Here is a 21,966-nt window from a genome sequence, read left to right as displayed (position 1 = left end):
TTCTATTAAACCCAGGTTTAAGAAATGAACTACAAAACACTTTATCAAGAGCACTAAACACAGTCAGTGGACTGTGAACGTGAGTCAATTAGGACGGCTCCAGGCAGGTTTTGAGGCCTCCCTGCATGGCTTTTCCTTGGCGCTCTGCCTCTTTTTGCTGCAGACTGGCTCCAGGATGGGGTCACCCATTGATACTGCGCCTCTCATGCAGTTAGCTTGGACCAGAACCACTCCAGGATAAAGAACAGCCACTTCTTGCATTGAGGATCCCAGTCTCATTGTAGTGGAGTTTTAATTGAATTTCTAGGCCGCAATTCAAAGGAACCTTAATATCTTAAAAAAAAAAAAAAGTCCCATAAAGTTATGAAGATGGTTAGGATGCTCACATACATGTTGTGAGAAAAGGGCCAGAGGGAAGAGAGAGCCCTAAAAAGGTGGAGCAGGGGACTGGTGCGGAGAAGCAGAAGCAGCACAGTGGGGAAATGGGGAAAGACAGAAGTGTCCTGTGGGGGCAACAGGCAACAGCTCCTGGGAGCTTTATATTACCGCATGGCAGCACGGGAACCTGCCAGCTGCAGACATGGGATTGCTGTGCTGGTATGCTGCCGCAAGGAAACAGGTCCTCTCCTCTTCCAGAGTGCTCTTTTGTGGGTTTTATGGTAAGGAACAGAGAAATAGCAAGCCAGAGCTTTTCTCACAGGAGAACACCAAAGGAACCAGCCTTTGTAAAGAGTGGGTGCTTAGGCTGCCGCCTGCATTCCTTCACGCTTGGCAATTTTATTCTACCTTCCCTGAGCACAGCCAGGGCTCTGTGCTTAACATGGTCAGGCAAATCCGTTCTAGTCCCCCATCTCTCAGGGAGACTCCATGCAGCTCAGGGTGCAACTGGTTTACAGCAAAGTCCAAGCTTCATGCACTTCTGTGGGACTAGTACTCAAAAATACAAACCCAGTGCTCCCTCTCCCAGTGCCAAACGAAAAGCTTTGTGGAGGCAAGGATGGTATCTTATCCCCACATCTTCTCAGTCTTTGTATTTTTTTCCCTACAGAGCTCCTAGCTGGGCTCTGCCCCCGTACTTTGCATAGGCATTAATCTCAAATTCTGCTGCAGACTTAGGAAATGATACAGAAAATCTCATTTCGGGGGATGCTTTCTGACTGGTGCTGCTTTCATGGCAATTGTTTTCTTTGCTGCTGACATCAGGCTGGGCAGCACTTCAGAGGGTGGATGGAAACCAGAACAGGCAGGTGGCAGATTTTGGAAGAATGAGGCCCTGGGCCAGGGGAGGCATGAGGATTAAAATCCTAATTTTTGTATCCGTTGTTTTTTATTTCATGGCCTTTTAAAATTGTTGTTTCTGTTGTCCTGGAAAGTGCCCTGACTGCTTTCACTGCTGTGCTGGAGGCTGATTAGAGTCTACGGTTAATTTGGGCATAAGTGCTCGTGGAATAAAAAGACAAAACAAAACATAAAAAATTGTTGAGCCTGTCTGAGGAGAATGGAGGAACTAAATCTTTCTTGTAAAGGTAAGGTAAAAGAATGCCAGATGGCAGATTTACACTTGTATGCTGGTGCTGAGTATCACCTCAAAAAGGATCTGGTGATGGAATTGGGATTTTTATGTTACAATAATTAAGAGAACGAAAAAATCCAGCAGGAGACACAGAAAGTTACAATTAAACATTCTCTTTATTGGGGCCTTGCTCTGAAATGGCACAAGTGATAAACGCTCAGAGTGCCCATCGGTGCCGCTAATGAAAAGACCCAGAGTCACGTTTTACACTTTTATTTGGATTTAGAGCGACACCACAGATAAGATACTTTGGTCAAACACAAGAACAGGTTGCTATGCTGCTCTTTCCTGGCTGCAATAAGTACAGTAATGTGGAAAAAAAAAATGATGGTTCTCTTGGAACACTGAATGTAAATCTTGGATTGGCACATACAGCTAATAAATACGTCGTCTGCACTTAGCATTGCACTTAGCACTTTAAAACAGAATTGCACATGCAAGATGTAACCAGGCTACTGATCACCTTCAACATTGTCCCTGTACTATTTTTACTTCTTACGCTCTTTGCTTGCCTTTTTCCCAGCAAGAAAAAAGAATATAATTTGCTGCTCTATTCAGTATTTCAGTGACTAGTCTGCTGATTTTGACATGTTTAGCAAAGGTCACATAGAAGTCCTTCCTGATAGAATTGGTTTTCCTCTATAGCTTGACTTGCAACACTATATGCATCACAGGTAGCAACGGAAATCCACTGAGGTGAGGTGAGAGGTCTGCCCAAAAGCTGATGAGGAGAGGCTAATACCAAGCAAAAATATAGTAGAGGGACTGGTGTGAATTCAGTTCTTACAATATCAAGAGTCAATACTACTACCACACAAATAATGACATATCAATAATATATTGTACAAGCTTATACAGCAACACATGTTGATTTGCAACATCGTACAGTTCAAATCTAAAGTGCACAGCCTCAATCTGAGGTGACAAAACAGTACTATCAATATAATAAAGGCAACACAATTACAGACACAATTTATTTCCTCTTACTTCATGTCCTCATGATATTACATTGAATCAATACTCCATTTATCTATTTTAGATGAAATTAATTAAAACCACATTGCACTTCTTTTTTTTTTTTCCCTTCAAGTATTTTAGAGACAGCAAAACAATATTGCTTTACAAACACAAGTTGGCCATTTAGGCAAAGTTAAAACCAAAACTCTAGTAGGGTTATAAGTAGACAGGCCCGAGATGCAGAACTCTTTCCAACACTTCCAGATGTTGGGGGGAAAGAGCATAAATTTCAGTTTCCATGCCAGAGTCACCTCTAATGTTAAGGAATTATGGCAGCACATTAATTTTGCAAGGCTGTGTCCATGGTCTCTAAAGGCTGTGAGGCTCTGCATGGGCTGTTTTAGGCAGATGTAGCCTTATGTCAATTTTTTCTGCTGCAGACAAGGATGGAGTCCAGCACTGGGAGAAACCTTTGACAAAGCAGTTTGTTAATTAGACCCCATTCCTGCCTGTCACTCAAGTTACAGTCACATTTAATTTAGGCCTTGTCTTGCAGACCTGTACATCTGTAAGAAGTGTTTATCCCTTAATGTAGCTGTGAGGTTTCACGCTATTGCCTTAGTAAGAATTTCAGTCAATTTTGATTTTCAATGTAGTTTCAGACTGCTCATAGCAGAAATGGTTACGAGATAAGCATTTATTCAAACATGTGACTTTTTTTTTTTTTGATAGGCTTTTTTACCACAGAACACAGAAACCATCCAAATACAACCTTATTTCAGTCTTGGTTAGCACTGTAGATTGATTGTGCGTCTGCTTAGTTCGGCCAAGTGGGAAACAATTAGGAATAATGGCATCCTATTGTTGTACTGTAATTGATCTTATTAAGTGGTTTCAAGAGCTGCAGTACTCTTGAGGTTTTCCAGTCATCAACCCCGGAGATGTACAATCCACATGACATGGAGAAATGAGGTACCGGTACCTCTTAAGAATGTAATATGTGGGCTTATATTTTAAAATAAGCAGTCATAAATATTTGAGGCACCTCCATCAAAAGAAAAAGAATCCTAGTTAATTTTCAGCTTCTGTCCTTGCAGTTTTATAACCCATATAAAATAAAAATATATAGTTTACAAAATAGGATTTTTTTAATATATATATTTCCTTTTGTAAAACTATACCTATTTAGATACATTTGAAATGCTGCTACAGGTAAATTAGAAATTCTGTTCTAATAATACGAAAACGGCAAAATACTTTCACTTTTAAACATCCATCTTGTATACTCTGCTTCTCACCACCCCCTCCCACTTCCCTCAACTTGATTTTGTCATCATTTTGGGCAAATCTGGCATCATTCAGTCTGATCGCTTTTAATTTAAAGTAGTCGCTGTGTTAAAATTGGGGATAAAATTTTAAGTATCTTCTGTTCTTCCTCATTTGTTCAATGCAGCTTTTTGTGCGGCTAATTATTAAGGAGGTATTCTAAAACTCAGGAAAGGACTTTAAAGGAGCCATGTTTCTTGATTTTAAACTGTACTCTACTCCAACGCCACAATATAGAAATAGATTTACTTTGGAACAAACTACAAATACATTCGCACAGTTTGTGACAACGTAATTGTCTACTTAGAGGTCCAGGAATAGATTTTCACACCTGATTATTATAAATCTTGTCCCAGGCGTTCTATTTCATCAATCAGGAAATCAATGTCTTGGTGAGTTGCTGCAGGGTTCGAGATGACCATCCGGAAGAAGTTCACTTTGTCTCCCAGGGGCTGATAGCTCACCATGGTTGTTCCATACTCCATCATCCTGGCTTTTATCACTGGGGCCACCTGTAATGTAACAAAAAGCAGGGGATGATGATCATGATTATTATTATCATCATCGTTAAAATGATTATCACTATTTTAATTATTTTCATTATTACCATCATCCTAATCATTATTATTCTAATAACAAAACACAGAATATGTTTTCTTCCTTTAAAAAAGATGAAAAGCTACAGGAAGCAGTTAAAATGAAATTACATCCAATACTGATAAAAAAGTTAACCTCCATTGGGTTCTTTGTCCTGTTCTTAAAAATCACTGGTGGATTTTCGCCCCCTGCTTTCTCAGTGTTGCTGACAGTCACGCATAATCTGTTTTTTGTAGCGCTCAAAACATATCGTTATAATCATTTTCCATCTTCTTTTCATATACCAGAGTATGTTGGGTGTAGCAACTGCAGTCTACAGCAACTCCAGTAAATATACACAGAGTTCAGATTAGTACTCTAGAGACCAGGCAAACCCAGGGATTACCAGACTTGGAGACCAGAGTAAGGTGGTGCCAGCCTAGCCTGCAGTAAAATGACCATGGAGGTGTCATTTGCCGGAATGTTGTGAGGTGACTTTACCCTGTGCCCTGGGAGATCATTGCGAGGACTGTCTGCTTGCAGGGATTTCACTGTTCACTACAGGATGCCGCTTACCTTCATAAGGCGGCTCATTCTTTCTTCGTTGTCTTCCATACTGCGCAAGCTGGGAGGTATATACCAGAAGCAGACGTTTGTGTGCTGAGGCTAAACACAGAATAATGGTTTACACCGTAAGAAATGCTCATAATATCTCAGTTGCAATTAAGTTCATGCCTTTCCTCCCTCTCATACATCACATTTTGACAGTAGTCAATGGTTCTCATTATTATGGTCCACTGAGAGTCATCATCATTATTAATGCAGAAAAGATAATTTTAGACAATTTATTCCCAGGGTGTCAGATGCAGAAACACGTCATCCAGCTAGGCAAATATATTTATCCCATACTGAGAGGCATCTATATTTTGTAGGTGCTGTCTCCTCCAGAGGCTGAAGGGATTGTGTGGCTAAGGCAAGAGTCTGTCACAGAAAATTCAGAGGTGAGGACCACGTCATTTACTTTTATTACGTGACCGAATAATATTAAATCTGGTTCTGTAAACAGGAGTCACAGGCGGTATGTAAGATCGTCTAAGATTTTCTGACATTGAATGAAATTTATTCTCAGTCTGATTCAGCTAGCTGCCGTATTAATATGGATACCCCACAGCATCTTAGCTGGTTCAACTTATATGGGAGCATCAAGCAGAAAGGGGTAAAGTAAGAACCAGTCAACATTTTGTGTCTTTTTGCAATCTCCCAACAGTTGCCTGCCTTGATACATTCCTCTGATGGATGCTCAATGTGTGAGTTACAGCAACTCCTATTGCTGCTGGTTACTTTACTCATCATCAGACCCAGTGGACCAAATTCACTGATGATGTGCAAGGTGCAGGAAATACATCACGTAGTGGCATGCGGGTATGAGCCTGTGATCTCTGAAGAAACCTGGTGACGTTTATCCTTGTGTTGCAGATCACCTAGGCATGCACTAAGTGATCACTGTCAGGGAGCAATGTTCTGAGAGACAAAACCTTCCAGGGCAAGTACAGAGAGCAAAAACCATCACAAGTAGGAGGAAAAAAGCTAAAATGAGATATTTTTTTTTCCCTTTTACAGGCAAAACACCAGTCAACTTTGTAACAGAGGTCTCTACCAGGCCACCAGAGCTGGAGAGGGTTGCCCACAAAGACCTGGCCAAACATAGGACAGTCTGGTGCAGTTCAGAGGTACAGTCACACAACCCAGGCTGCACCTGAGCACCTGGCACCCAGGGTCCCGTCTCAGCTAGACTCCCTCAACAGAAGCAACATGCCTAGAGATACTTTCACCTCACACGGTGGTGTCACTGCTGCCACATGAGCCAGCTGGGCTCCTGAGCAACACCAGCCCCTACTTTGCTGTAGTGCACCGCATTGCAGCAGGGACTGCAGTGCAGACAGCCCTGGGTCACCTGAGGTCCCCTGTGACTGCCCACCTGCGGATGCTAACGGAAGTGCTTTGCACAACTGGCCTTTCAGAGTTGTGTGGGGCACTGTATTTCCTGCTATTAGGAAACTGCAACTTGTTTTTGTAACTTAAAGAGCTGGTTCTAATTGTGTGTGTGCTGTGTTAGCCTGAGATGCCAGTGTTTAGTTTCAGTGGGAGTGTTCAGTTTCAGTGGGGTGAAGCTGAGCAAACTGAAATCTTACACACAGTTGCCTCATCTCCCTTGTCCCTGGATCCTATGAGGAAGAGAGATACTGGCACAACAACAGGTTTTGTTACAAGGGACACTGCTTTCTGTCACTGCTGTTGTTTGGCTTGACCTGTTGGTAGTATCCCAATGGTGACTAAGGCGAGTGCTGTTGACCAGCTGGGAAAAAGAAGTTGCAGTACCTACCTTTCCATCAAATACCATTTCATACCCTTCTCTGTTCTTTATTTTGTTGTATAGGTATTCTGCAAGTTCCAAGCACTTATCAATTTGTGCTTCAAATCCTGTGGTTCCCTTTAGAGACAGAGGGAGAAAAAAAGTTACGTGACTATCTGGTCTGTGAACTGAAACAGCAAAAAGACCATGCAGCACTTCGCCAAAGCACCAGCCCAAGTCACCTCTCAGAAGACACTGTGAGACAGATTAAGGATCTGATTCTATGAGATGAAGGACACTTTGCTAGGCAGAGCTCATTTGTCTCTAGCTCTTGCCACTGACTCCCTCATAGCCACCTCTGCAAAATAAGCACCGGGTACTAGCTTGGTTGTCAACAAAATATTGCTGACACCTCTGATGAAGGGTGCCCTAAACTGGTAGATTTTGCAGAGAGGCTGAGTACAGTTTTGGACAGCCTGGGCTGGCACAGAGGGGCGCCTCTAGAAGGTGTTGAGTTCCAGACATGGGGAGTCTCTGCTATTTTGAGAATAGGGGATTTTAATTTCCCAGATGTGATGTTCTGGGGGCTTTTACAAGAATAATTTTTCTTTTTTAGTAAACACAGAATGGGCAGATACGCTTTTAGAGCCCAGCCTGATGCCTGCAAAAATGCACATTTTGTTCAGATGCTGCCCTGCCTCTGTAGTGTTTTTCTCTCTTCTTTTTTAATTGACACCATATAAACTCAGAAGCTGTGTTTCTGAGAGCTGCAGCAAATCCTGCTTTTTCTTCTCTGGCAGAAGTCATAATCGTCTCTCTGTGACATCATAATTGTTCCTGCAATCAGCAGCTGTGATGCCATAAACAAAGGATCCAGCTTTATGAGGGAGGAAGGGGAATAAACAGCTGGAATATATACACTGTTTAAGAAACACACATCCTATTTTGTAATGTTAATATTATAAGTGGAGTGTGAGAAGAGAAAAAGCAGCACAAGGCATGTTGAAAAAATGGGGTTTAGAAGAAGAAATGTCTCTGAGTAATGGATGCATCTCCCTGCTGTATCTGTTCTGGCAGTGCAGAACTGACTTGAAAGCCCCTGTCATTTTCCTTCTGTGTACAGAGGTTTCAAAACAGGGAAGAACGGCTGGGAGAACCTGGGAAGCCCTGGGAGAACGGCTTGGAGTTAAAGACATGTGGCTAAAATTGCCTGCTGCTCTGGAGATCCCAGTTAGCAAAACAGCTATTGTGACTGCAGAAACTTGCATCCTCCTTTACAGACTCCCACACCTCCAGCTACATTTGATGTCTGTCTCAGAATTGTTTTCAGAGTTTTAATGAAGCACATGAGGATCTTTAAGGTTTTCTGGAAATAAAAACAGTGATGTCATCTCCCCTGAGCAAACCTGAGGCAAACTGACATAGTAGATGGAATAAATAGATGGAAGAACTTATTTAGCAACATTCTACAAATACAGATGAATTAATCATTAGAGACGGTGTTTTCGGATTTCCCAGAGAACAGATTTTGATGAGTTTTCCTCTACTTCAAAAGATGACTTCATATCTACTGCATGCAATGAAAACAGGTATTCCAGTCCTGATTTGCCATGTTTAATTTCTGAATGTCATTAAAACATCTTTTTATTTCCAGAAATCTTCGTAACAACATTCTTAAGTATACGATTTATGCTGTAAGACGCCTACAGTTACACAAAACAAATGCTATGCAAAGCCATAGAGTTCAAGTTTCAAAATCATGTGTGCTGCTTTGAAGCTAATTGTTAAAAGTATAAAAACCCCAGAAAATAATAATGTTATTTCTTTCATGTTATATATGGGAAATTCAGGTCAGATATTCTCTACAATGATGATTACAGAAAAAAACCCTGTATCTGGTGTGCATTATTTTAACAGAAACAAAATATACTGCAGGCAGGCCTACCTTTGCCCTCCACATCAGCCATAGCTTGAAGACATCAACATGCCGTCCACACTGCAAAGCCTTGTCTCCCGTGTCATAAGACAGGTCGTAGTGCTTGTCTTGTTGAAAGAGGTAGGAAGCATGCATTTGATTGCAACTCTGCATCAATCCCTTATAGAAACAAAGACACAAAAAAGTGATGTTGGCACAAACGCGACTACTGTTTTGAGGGTTGCTTTGGGCAAAAAATCACAAACACCCTAATGCAGTGGAATATGTGTCCAAGTGAAAAAGGAAGATTAAAACAAAAATAAGGACAAAACCAGACTTGGTTGCTCAGTTGACCAAGTTTTCCATATCCCATTTGGTGCCCAGGATGACTTGGTACCTGAGCCAGCAATGTGTAATCTGCTCCCAGAGCCAAGGCATTTTTAAAATAAAAAAGCTGGCCATTGTGCTTCCTATCATCATTATGCATAAATTCATTTTTGGATCTTGCTTTTTATTTCTTGTTCTGGTTCCTTTTCCTTCTTTCCTTGGAAGGCTTTTTTTTCTGGTTGAGTCAGACCAAGTCAATTTCATGACTAATTTAACTAAAATCACACCACTTTTCTAACTGCTTTGGTCTCTAAAATTCTATTTTTCATTGTTTTCTTTCTTTGTAGGCACAGTTCTTTTCTGCAGATCCCTAAGCTGCAGACTGGATGCTTAAGTGGTATAGAAAGCTTTGAACAGAGAGAAGAGCATATGGCTTTTAAAAAGCCAGCTAGAGCTATTTCTGGGTTGCAAGATACCATTTTGAGAGGCAGCTTTGTGGGAGGGCCAGAAGCCAACAAGGTGAAGAAAACTGGCTCATGAAAGCATGAGGTTTCCTTTTCAGCTTTTTAAGTGAAATGCAGACAGTCATGTTCTGGCTCTAGTTAAGTCCTCAACGAAGTTTAAGGTATATCTTAGGGCTGTTGCCTAAAACTGCAATTTCCAGTCCAAGAAGAATCAAAACATGGCTGTTTATCATCAAGTTTAATCTTTATGTGTAACTCAAAACTGAGATAGTAAAATGAGAAGGAAAAAAAATTTACTTTCTCCTAATCTGAGCCACCTGTTCTCACTAGAGGTCAAGGATGGTATTGACTTCAACCAGGCCGGATTTGTCTTGGGGGACTGACCCAGAGGGCAAGTAGAAGCCAGCTTCTCTCTTCCTAAGTGCAAATCGCTTTGTATACAATCTGTTGTACAGCTGTTAGCGAAGCAGCAACCAGGTTTTTGATAGCTGGTCTAGTAAGTGGTGGCTGTAGAGCAGCTGTTCCAGTAACTGCTGGTTATATGAAAATTACAGGCTTGAAGGGTAATTCAAATTCTAGTACTAAATGAAATGTCTACTTTTTATTCCAAGTGAACTTAGTCTTTCCTATTTATTTCCTTGTGCCCCGAAGTGGATATATGGATGAGAGCTGGGCTGAAATATCTATCATAAAACTCTAGAAAGTGTAATGATGGCCAGATTTTGGACCAAATGTCATGCTGCATGTATACCATCCCATTCATCCTAAAAGGACTAGAGTTTGACTACAGTTAGTTTTATACTACACAGAAACTAGTGGGGTTACACAGCTGTGCACCCACAACTTAACTATGGACATTTTGCAGGGAAAGCCACAAAGCTCTGTAGAGACATTGCCATTAATTGGATCTATCATTTCTGCTAGACAGCTGCTTTAATTCCTTTTGCAGTCACAGCCTGAGCACGTAACTAGAGGTCTACTTCTCATTTTCTTTTATAAACCTCATCACATTAGCAAATATTAGCTATGACACAGTTACGAAGAAAACATCTAGTATTTTCAGAAGTAAAATGTCAGAAAAGCTCAGAGAAGTGAGTATATTAGGACATACCTCTTCTCTTACTAGCAGGGCTGAACACTGCAGCGGGACACCCATCATCTTGTGAGGGTTCCAGGTCACTGAATTGGCCCTGGGACAGCAAACAACATGAAACTCAGACATTGTACTATGGTGGTGAAACCATGGAGACATTTAGTAATACTAATAATGAATACGTAGTAATGTGCATGTTTTCCTGAGCAAGCAAAGCTGAAAATAATCATGGGAGATAGTAGAAAAGTAATGCCTTCATAAGGGACCTAATCCACTCTAGTTGGTTTTTGGATGACAATTCTGGCAACTTACCGTGGGATAAGGGCTCTATCCACTAAACTTAATCAGTATTAAACTTTCTGGGGAGTCATCTATATTTCATAAACACAGGGCAAACGTCCTAAGAACACCCATCCGACTGGTGAACTTTCTAAAATTGCACAGCTGATCGATGATGGAGATAGGAAGCTGGCAAACTAGTATATTCCCTCCCACTGATTCCAGTTTTGGTAAGATTTTAGTAAAGCACACTCAGGCATTTTTGAAAATTCCTTTATATACTTCTGGGTATCTCTAAGTCTCTGAGTAACTTGGAAAAAGTAATTTTTCTCATTGCTCTGTTGATGGTAAATTTTCATAGCTCCTTAACTTTAGCTTGTCTACAGTAACTCACACAACTGAAGGACTGGGTCCAAAATTACCGTAGTAATAAACATAGAATTGATCCACCCTTCCACAAAACAGCCTGATCCTGCCTCCCTTCAGGATACATTCACTGCGAAAATAACTGTCAGCCAGATCTTGTGACCAAACAGGGTTGTGTCACAGATTAGATACATCTTAGAGACATTTGGGACTGTGGCAAGGGCTGAATGGAAGACTGTCCAGTTGTTTATTATTTTAATTTTGTGTTATGCTTGACTGGCTATTTGTTAATTACTATTATTACATATGATGATTAGCTGATAGATGTATACCTTTGCATCCTATTTGGCATCCTGTGCATAGTGCACAGGATTTTGTGTAGTGCCGTGATTTGAGTTTTGATGGTGTAAATCAGTCAATTGGGGCATGTGAAAACTTAAAGGACCCAGGACACACTTGCAGGTGACATTTATGTGAACAGAGATGAGTCTGTTGGAATCTGGGAGTATTTTCCTTTGTAGGTTTATGCATGTCCTTATCACTTCCTGCCAAATTGCTTTCACTCCTTCAAAGCAAGCAACTCCAAAATCCACATGGACACTGGGCAGCACTTCTGTGCTTTCTTCCTTGCTATTTGAATGGGGCTGTGCAAGTGTCTGAAGCAAAATCTGTAGGGAACAGTCTTCCACAGGCAACATCTGGACACTTGGCTTGGCTTTTCGAGTATTTGGCAGCTTTTAATCAGCTCAGAGTCAGTCATCTGATTGCAACACCAAAACTAATGATTCTGAACATGCATTCAGGTCTATGAATTTCCTTTGATGTGATACTTCTTATTTTTTATCTGTGCCTACGCAGAATCAGGCAGAAATTCTTTAAAAGACTTCTAGGTAATAGTAGCGGTATGGGTTTTCTCAAGCAAAAGGATTATTTACTGACAACAGCCAGCTGTTAATTATCTGCCTAAAACATTCAATTTACCCTAAGGTCATTTATTTCTCCAATTGCATCCCAATTGCATACAGCAAAAAATTAATTATGTAAAATAAAAATCCACCATTTTTCATTTGTTATCAGTTATTCTGAGCTTCAGCCATCAGTACGTGCATGAAGAAATTGCTGACTGAGACAAGCAGTAAAGGAAAAAACCTACATGGACCCAGAGATGTTTTTTAAAGTATCCCACATTTGCCCAAATAACTGAGCACTAAGCACCTATGAGATTTTTTGGCTGTGGGTCACAAGACAAGGAAAAAAAAGAGGAAAAATTTTCATTTAGAGGTTTCAAATGGATGACAGCAGAGATTCAAGACTGGCAGATTTTGGTCCTCAGCCATTGTTAAAAACAGACTGAGATGCATTCACTGACCAACCACAGCCCCAGGAAGGATACCCAGACCCTGTATGAGAGTGCTCATTCTGCTGCAAACACGGTTTTCTCATGTAGCTGTCACCCCCTGCTTGAGCCTCTGGGTGAGGGACACCAGACCGAAACTCCTGATGGTGGCCAGACTGATCTGCCCCAGAGACCGGGTGACTTGCTTCCTTCAGGGTACCTTGGAGCAGCTTGAAATCTGCCATGTGGGGACTGAAGGGTACCATAAGGATGGTCCTGCAACTCCTGCCTTTGACAGGAGTAACTTTGCTGGACTGCCTGTTACCAGAATGACGGGAGTACTCAAGAGCACAGAGTGCTCCATTTAATGCTCCCTCCTTGTCCCTTTCTCCCTTATCAAACATGAGTAACAGCTCCAGTTCTCTTCTGTCCAGACCTATAACAACTGGGTTGTACTCCAGTATCTACCATGAAACAGGAATGTCCACAGAAGTTGGGTCTAGTAAATCTCCTCTAAAGGTACCCACATTCAAAACCTGGACAAAATGAAATGAGCCAGTGTGTCCATCAAGCAGAGGAACAGCACTGGAAATGACAAATTTAATTAATTAATTGCCAAACATATGGAGAGGTTGCTCATAGAAGCACTAGTTGAAATCCAGTGGAGTTCTGGATCTAAAGCATATTATTTGGAAAATTCTCCAACCCAGATTCAGCCTGAACCGCTCATTCCAGCAGAACTTGGACAGCGATTTGGGAGGCAAACTCTCTTTTTCATACTCAGTCCTCACAGGCAACTGGGTAGGTTTTTCTAGCTTGCTGGATATTTGGATGTATATCCTTTCAATACACAATATGTAAATTTGGAGTGCTGGAGGCACTAAGTTGAATTCATAGAACCACGGGTTGCTTTCCAAATTTTGCATGTGAGATGTATGAGAAAGGAACTGAATCATCAAGGTATCCTCTTGATCTTCAGGAACAGGATGAGGAAGCTGTTTGTAATTTTAATTAGCAAGGAAGAGCAATTGGATTTAGAGATAAAAAAGGTGGAATGGAGTAATTACTCTCTAACAGTATGAGCTTCAGAAAATACACAAATGTGAGAGCGCCTCCATCTAGCCCAGTATACTGTTGCTAGCAAGTGGCCTAAATAGGTGCCTGGGAAGAATACAAAACAGGGCAAGCGTATATGATCTTCCTCCAAATATTCTCTGAGCCCCCAGTCATTTGTGGCTCACAGAAGTCCTGAATGTTTTTTTTTGTCTTCCCTTGAATGCAGGTAAATCTTAACATTTTATGGCAAGGAGTTCTACAGCTTAACTAAAAGTTTCTGAATAAGCAACTGTAAGTTTAAGTTCAGTCTTTCCAGATTCTGAACTGGACTGGTATCACTTATGTTCATCTGTCATATGTGCAATGATCATGAGCTCATGACCACAACTGTGTATATCCAGGCACAGATTTACTGAGATGTCATTAACACAGCCTGGAAGGGGATATTCTCTCCAGAAGTGACAGAGGAGTGATCAGTGAGTGCCAGGACACCTGCCCAAACTGCAGGTGCATCCACCTTTCATACTTAAGACTTCAGAATGCAAGACCTCCAAGATTCACTTCTTAGAGGAATGCAACTGCTACTTCGTGTTGGACACTGAATCAGTGGATGCTGCAGAAACCACTCTGGAGCTGCAAACGTATGCTGGAAGGAACGAAAATGCAAACAAGAGATGTCTGCTGTTTGTACTACAAAACAAAGGGCCACGCTACTGTAGCATTGAACAAAGACACTCCGCAATGCCACTTCAACTGGAAGGACAGTTTGCCAAATTTCTACATACTGTATCTTGGCAATAACATCAATTTTTATTTATAGACATTGCTATGGTAATCACAAGTGTGTTAAAATGTATTTAATACATGTGTTTAATTAATAAATCATACCTTTCAACGCCGTTTAACTTCCATTTGTGTTTTCTTGACATCAGAAGCCCACCACCCCATGCTCCCTAGAAGGCAAGACACATTATCTTAATGAGAAGAGAACTCTGCGCTTCTCCACGATGACATCTGTGCGTTCAGATCAGTTTGGGCCCCTTTCTTTCTTCTTGCTGATATGGCACATTCCCAAATGACTGGGCAGATGGGGCCTGAGGCAATAGATGTACTAGCGATTTTCTTCCAGTAGCTTGGAAGCAGTGGTTTATAGCCCATAATGTGAGTGCCAATCCTTATCGTATGATAACCTCTCCCTTGCTACGTCCTCTGACACTGACACATTGGGCTGCCCCACGCTGTAATTAATGGCTTGCAGAGCTGCTCCTGGGTCAGCTGCCTTTTCTCCTTTAGTGACTAAGTGATGATAACAAACCAGACTGGGATCTTAGCTGCACTGGTGAGTTTTCATCCTATTTCAGATCACTACTACTTGCCCCCTACTCATTTGCTTTTGCTCACAGAGATCTGGGACAAGCAGGCATTTCACATGACTGAGAAGTAGGTTTAAGGTAAATACAAATTCTTCCTTTGAATTTGAGTGATTTTGGCTGACACAGTAATCCACAAGCAAGATACCCAGCCCTACAGTAATTCAGTTACCAAGCCCAGAAGGGGAAAGGATTTGCAAAACTGACACAAAAGCCATTCTGGGGCTGAAAGATGATCCTTTGGAAAGATGTATTGGCAAGAGCCCAGATAAACTTAAAAAGTAGCCAATCTGCTAATTTTCTCTAGCTTTTGCATTAACCTGTTCAGCAATTTGTGGTACATTATTCCAGACAAATGTAGCCTTTTCCTTATGTGTTTATTCTGCAGCTGCTGCAGAAGCTGAGCCAGTGCTTAGTATGGTTCTTATGCATTTCTTGTACTAATGGCATTTAGAGAGAAAGCTGAAGGCAAAAGCACTCAAACTAGGTCATCTTAAGTGTCCCAGTTGCTAAAAGTACCGCACCGTCACAGCTCCTAAAACGTCCCCCTGACCTGAGACTTTCAGATGAGTGGTAAGTCAGCGCTTGGATGTTAGACTTAATTACAGGAACCAAATATAGTGGGTTTTGTAGAAGATGAGACTGTCCAAAATGAATAAATTAATGCCAATACACCTTGTAATCCAGCCCCCCACATCAGATGATACTTACATCCACATGCATCCAGATTTTGTATTTCTTGCAAATGTCTGCAATAGCTATGAGAGGATCAAATGCCCCGTACACTGTTGTTCCAGCTGTGGCACTCACCAGGAAAGGAACAAATCCCTGCAAGAAAGCACAGAGGTATTCAAGGTCAGGGTGCTGCAGCCTCCTGAGCCTGCAGCAGCCCTGACTCCTCTTGTGCTGCCTCCACAGTGAGCCCAGAAGGGTCTTCTAGACGACATCCCTGCTACAGGACACTGGTTTTCTCTTAGTTTAAATGCTAGTGATATTATAGTTTCTACCTTAAGGTGGCAGCAAACTTCCAAATCAGCATCCTCCATTTATTAGGATGCATGAGACAGGTATGGGCTCAGAAGAACAATTCTGCTCCACGCCACCTGCCCGAAACAAAAATGTCCACTCTGCATGATGTTGCATCGAAAACACACCTCACCCAGGGGCCACTGTACAAGAAATATCTCTGGTGGACTGTGCCCTGGGCTGTACGAAAATTATCCCACTGAGTGTCTGAATGTGTGGTGGCCCAGTCCTGTCAGTGGGAGCATCTTGTCTGGGGGTGTCTCCTGGGGGCAAGGCACAGGGGAGGCGTAGGGCTCACCTCCAGCCCCTTCCCTCGTGCAGAGTGGGGAGACAGCAATCTCCACGGAGGCCAGGGACCACCTCTTGGATATCCTCTGCCTCACAGAAAAGCACTCACTGTCCGTCACATGCCATAACTTATAGCAGTGTTTCATTTTAAATTAATTTGTAGTTCTGCTGATTTCATAAGCAGTACTCAGAGCAACAAAGGTAAAGAGTGGCTACATTTTTTGCAGAGCTGGGTTATGAACTACCAAAAGGGTCTAAACCTCCCTCTGCAAAGTGAAATACATGGTCAGTAGGTTTGGGTGGTACTCTGTTGCCATGTTGCCTTTCATTTTTATCTACTACATTGCTTTTCTTAGTCGAAGTAAGCTTTTAATGAAGATTTGTGTTATTAATGAGCTTTGAAGGCTGTGTTTCTTATGATATTTACATAAATGTTGAAGGCACAGAGCTAAGTTCATTGCATACTTTAATCCATTGTTTTAATTCTAGCTTCTATTAATGAACACATACAGAAGTAGTGCATTTTTAGAGACGTGTGGATTCTAGTTTATCTTCCATTGTTTTGGTGACTCTGAGGAATACATTAAATTCAACACATTAAAATACATACAATTAGCCAAATGATTGCTCTGTTTTTGCCAATTTTCAGCTGAGAAACTGCATCATAGGCTGATAATATAAAAAAGGAGGGTGTTATGCAGAGGAACACATAAAAAAAGCCAAATAGCTCATGGAGATTATAAAGTAGCTCTAAATCTATTTCCTTGGCAACTCTTGCTTCACTAATTGCCAGGCTACATTGCTGAGAAATAAATCAAAAGTTAATGGGCAAGCCTATGTTGTTTTACTATGGAAAGCAAAACAACTAGCTGTATCATCCTTTTTTTTTTTTTTTTCTGGAAGCAGAAAAGCTAGTAAACTTACTTTTTGTTTAGCTTCAAGGATTCTTCTTTCAAGATCTGATGGGATCATTTTTCCTCTGGAGCAAGAGAGAGTTACATTAGAAATTTGATCTTGAAATCAGCTCTTGCTGTTACTTCTTCACTTAATAGGAAACCCAAATAAGGAACAAAGTGACTTTTTTACACAAGGCTTATGCGGCATTGAAGAGCACAGAAAGACTCTGACCGTTAGTCTGAGTTTTTACCTCACAGAATCACAGAAACCCAGGTTGGAAGGGACCTCAGGGATCATCTAGTCCAACCTTTCTAGGAAGAGCGCAGTCTAGACAAGATGGCCCAGCACCCTGTCCAGACAACTCTTGAAGGTGTCCAACATGGCCGAGTCAACCACTTCCCTGGGGAGATTATTCCAGTGGCTGACTGTCCTCACTGAAAAATTTTCCTCTGGTGTCCAATCGGAATCTCCCCAAGAGCAATTTGTGTCCATTCCCCCTTGTCCTCTCCATGTGACTCCATGTAAAAAGGGAGTCTCCATCTTCGTTGTAGCTGCCCCTTAAGTACTGGTACATGGTGATGAGATCCCCTCTAAGCCTCCTTTTCTCAAGGCTGAACACACCCAGTTCTCCCAGCCTAGCCTCGTATGGCAGGCGTCCCAGTCCTTTGATCATCTTGGTGGCCCTTCTCTGGACCCCTTCCAGCCTGTCCACATCCTTTTTGTGTAGAGGGGACCAGAACCTTAATTGTTTTGTCAGCCAGTTTGCATCAATATGGTGATGGTAACTGTGAGGAGTTATATTGTGGCTACCTTCATTAAAGACTGATGCTGCTCCATGGAGCCTCCTGGTCCTGTTTGCCTTTATAGCCCTGGGAATATGCTCCAAGCTCTGAGGGAGAGGCTCAGCACAGGGTCCCAAGAAGCTCGCTGGGTGCCAAGCCCCAAGGTCCCCTTTCAGCAGGCACAAAAAAACGCCAGCTGAGCCGCATGGCCTTGAGCAGTGCGACTCAGCTCTGGTGTACGCAGTTGTTTCTGTGTTTCCATTAAAGCAATGAACTCATTTCAGGATGAATATTCCACAGTTTGTTGCACTACATGTTCGCTTTTGCTTGAAGCAGGATATGAGAAGAAGCTACCAGTCTGGACTCATTAAATGCACTGTCAGGCCCTTTGTATTGACTGTACACTGTATTTGCAACCCATTTAGTACGAACCATGCACATGAGATTCAGACTCAGCAGTATAAGGCTTGAAGGCTAATTTATGAAATCCTGTAAATGCATTAGGCACAAGGTAAAACAGTGCTGATATTGAATATTAAGGTTTTTTCTTTGCTTTAGCAACAAGCAAGACTAGCTAACAAGAGGGTGCATAACAGTAATACAAACACGACAGCTGCCCACATGACAGGAATAAACTTTTCACTGGATTTAAGTGTCCATTTACATTTTTTAATATGTATATGTACTTTGAAGGACTTTTTCAGGTTTTAGTATATATATGCATTTTTTTTATCACTAAAGCACTGTTTCCTATTGCTATAAAAAAAACCCCTTCACTAAAGCTCAAAATAGCAGTTTCAGTGTAACATAAAACCATGAGTTTTGGTGTTACTTTTTCATAAAAAAACTCACAGAATTGTTTTCATGATGTTTGGATGGATGCAAATTAAAAAAAATCACTGATTTCTTGTAACAAGGTATGGCTAGCCTTTATAAGTTTGCATTCCTAATCAGTAAGACAGTAATTATTTCAGTAGAAATGGGTTTGCACTGCTCAGTTTTTTGCAAAATCCGTCTAAAAATTAGCCTTGATTTTTCTCTCAGTTCAAGGTCTAAAGAGTATTCAACTCATTGTGAGTTCCCCCCAGTTACATGACATGTTCAGAGAAAAGCAGTTGTCTTATCTTCAAAAACTGTCCCTGGGATCCTGAGAGGAATAAAGAAAAAAAGAAGCATGCTAAAGGAAGACAATGAGTTCCTTCTCCAAACATAGTTTAGATGTTGGTCTTTAATGGTTTCTAACTTATTGAGCTTGTGCACAGAAACACACAGAGAGAGCTGGACAGAAGCCTTCATTGCCAAAATTTTTTTACCAGGACAAATGATTATCCAGCCCCTGGTCATGTTGAGTATGCCAAGCTTTACCAAGGAGCAAGCTGTAGGCTGGCTTTGGGAGAGGCAGGAGAGACTCGCAGCAAAACGACACTGTGGATAGAGTAAGTGTTGGTGTCAAAGTCTTCTCACATTACCCACAAGTGTACAGTCTTCACTGCTGCCACACCATACTAAAGTGTTTTGACCCCAAACCTGCAGGAAATATGCTGTTGTTACCAAGATGTCTGCATGGTAGTAGAAGAGGCAAAGGAAATATATGGTTGTCCAGTCTGGGATATGAGCAAGAACATGATTTTCTGCATGTTCTCCTGTCTTGAAATTCACCACACATTTACATAGTCCCACGATAAAGCAAACCAAGGTAAACTTGGTGGGTGTGGATCAGGATGGGGAGAAGAGCCACCATGAAGTGTGCTTGGTCATGCTGGAAACATCGAAAAGACCTCATGGTGCTTCTTCACCCTCCCACAGGTTCACATCTTCACAGAGGGTCCTCCCCACTGCACAAGCCCACATCCTGTGCAAACAGCCCACTTTGTCCTGGTGGTGTCTGCTGGGATTTGGTGAGACACGCAGTAATCCTGCTGTTTACTTCAGGGTGGGCAGGGTAAGCATTGTGGTCTTCACAGAAAACCATCACGCTGAATTTGCACAAGAAGAAAATGAAGACACTGCTTCATTGATCCATGTCTGTGTTTAGTGAATAGAAACAACTGGAGGTTTACTTTGATGTGTGTTGGTTGTGTTGATGTTGTCATTAATTCCTCTTCAAGGTGTGCTCAGTCTTTTGTTAAAGAGATAATAAGGCCATATGTCAATATGCAGGCGCTGTGATTAGCTTAGTTGATGCTCTTCTTTTAATGTGGGAGCAGAGTATTTTGATAGCAGCAAAACCTTCCATTTATGCTAGAGCCATAAATAATTCAATACTTTGCAACAATGATATTTGGGACTCATAGTAAGAGCGTATTCCGTTTAAAAGATTCTCAGCAGAATCAGTAACGGCTGTTCTATTAATTTTTGTTCCATAGAAAGCATGGTCTCCCTAAAATTGAAAATCTTCATCAGACCATGTTGATTTTGTTAATATTCCTTTGCCTTCTCAAAATGGGTTTGCATAGAGAATCAAAACCTTTTAGTTGGGTGCATTAAGAAGTTATCTACCACTGGTTTTGCGTTGCTGATGGGACCCATAGGTTAGTGCCTGCTGTGCTACTCCTCTCCATGGTCCACGCCCTTCCTTGGCCTATGCTACCCACAACGCTGCCAAGACCCTTCTCTCCACATCCCTTCACAGGGGTGTCCCCATCAAGGGCACTGGGGGAAACGTAGTCCAGCTGAGAGGGATGGTGAGAGCATGAAGTAACAGAATTACATTAGCAAATGCGCCTCAATATTTTACTGCTTTAAAAGGCCCACTTTAGTTCATTTTAATGGATCAAAATATGTCTGAATGCTCCATTTTGAGCAAAACAAGCTTCTTCCTCATTTCTTAGCAGAACATATAAAGAATGATTGCTAGTTGGACTTTTTGCTTCACTTCAGGATGAAAGAAAAAGAAATATCAGAAAACCCTGAGGAAGGGAACTTAAGATTTTTGGTGAGCTCCAAAAATTGACTCATAAAGAAGCTACTGACGCAGTCGGTTCCTCAAGTGGGATAAATCACTGTAAGACTGCTAAAGATGATAGCGCCATGATAAATCACACCAATTGTTGACTGCATCCTATATGCTCTCTCTGAGCTGAGCACCTGATGATCACCTATGTACCAATAAAAAGAGTTGTATTTGGCATCTTTACTTACCTTTCATCACATCTAATCAGAATCACACTGTCTGTACCAATACCCAAGGCTGCAGCTCCTTTCTTCACAGAAAAGTGACTCTGAAAAATACATTTATTAATATTTATTATTTTTATTATTATTTCTTATCCAATTTAATATAAAACACTACATTCTTGCAAGCCCTTCAGCAAACAGTCTCACACAGGCAGTAACTAATTTCCTAGACTTTTTGGAAACCAATCACTGTAATCTGAGGCTTCATATCAGGTCACTACAGTCAATTAGAGAAACAGCAATCATTCTAATCTGCATTTACTCCTGGAATATTAAAAACACAACTGTGGCTGATGATGGACCCGAATTCTGTCCTTGATGCATACCTGCAGCTTCTATTGCTTGTACAGATTCAGCTATGAACTTGATTCACTGAAACAAAAAATCCTCCCCTAGAGAATTCATTTAGTTTGTAGCGTCCAGCGTGATGTGCTTCTGCTGTATAACTTCTGGCCAAATAATATACTGAGAGAAATTAAGATAGGAAGCCTAACTGTGATCTCATGCCAGTGAAGGCTAGTAATAAATCTCATTAATAAATAGAGCTACTGCAGTTTAAAATCAAAACTGGGCTATTAATAAGACTATTAGTTAATCTGTATGTACAGAATAAAAAGTGGAAGTTATATACTGAAGTGCCAGTCAGCCTAATTTTCTCTAGCTCTTACGACTTAGCCCCTGAGCCAGTGTTGGTTTATAATACTAATTTAAATCCTAGTGATTATGATAATGAAGTAGTTTTCTATCAAATTATACCACCAAGAATCTTGTTTTTATTAACCCAAACACAGCTGTAACAATATTG

The 21,966-nt window shown here is 41.3% G+C and overlaps 1 protein-coding gene across 3 annotated transcripts in view; it reads right to left on the bottom strand.

Moving 5' to 3' along the window:
- Window positions 1-1,770: 1,770 nt before the first annotated feature.
- GAD2 (glutamate decarboxylase 2) overlaps window positions 1,771-21,966 on the bottom strand; it is a 41,859-nt gene continuing 21,663 nt past the window's right edge. For all 3 annotated transcript variants that reach the window (XM_064444828.1, XM_064444829.1, XM_064444831.1), the window contains 9 exons: window positions 21,126-21,205; window positions 17,230-17,284; window positions 15,703-15,819; window positions 14,510-14,574; window positions 10,603-10,681; window positions 8,731-8,880; window positions 6,816-6,923; window positions 5,009-5,098; window positions 1,771-4,368 (listed from right to left, as the gene is read on the bottom strand). In XM_064444828.1, the coding sequence (XP_064300898.1) occupies window positions 4,195-4,368; window positions 5,009-5,098; window positions 6,816-6,923; window positions 8,731-8,880; window positions 10,603-10,681; window positions 14,510-14,574; window positions 15,703-15,819; window positions 17,230-17,284; window positions 21,126-21,205 (918 nt within the window). In that variant the 3' untranslated portion in view covers window positions 1,771-4,194. The remainder of the gene's footprint in view (window positions 4,369-5,008; window positions 5,099-6,815; window positions 6,924-8,730; window positions 8,881-10,602; window positions 10,682-14,509; window positions 14,575-15,702; window positions 15,820-17,229; window positions 17,285-21,125; window positions 21,206-21,966) is intronic.

This window comes from Phalacrocorax carbo, chromosome 2, assembly GCF_963921805.1.
Source record: "Phalacrocorax carbo chromosome 2, bPhaCar2.1, whole genome shotgun sequence".
Lineage (NCBI taxonomy): Eukaryota > Metazoa > Chordata > Aves > Suliformes > Phalacrocoracidae > Phalacrocorax > Phalacrocorax carbo.
Note: the sequence above shows the minus strand (reverse complement) of the source record. Positions and strands in the feature narration are given on the sequence as shown.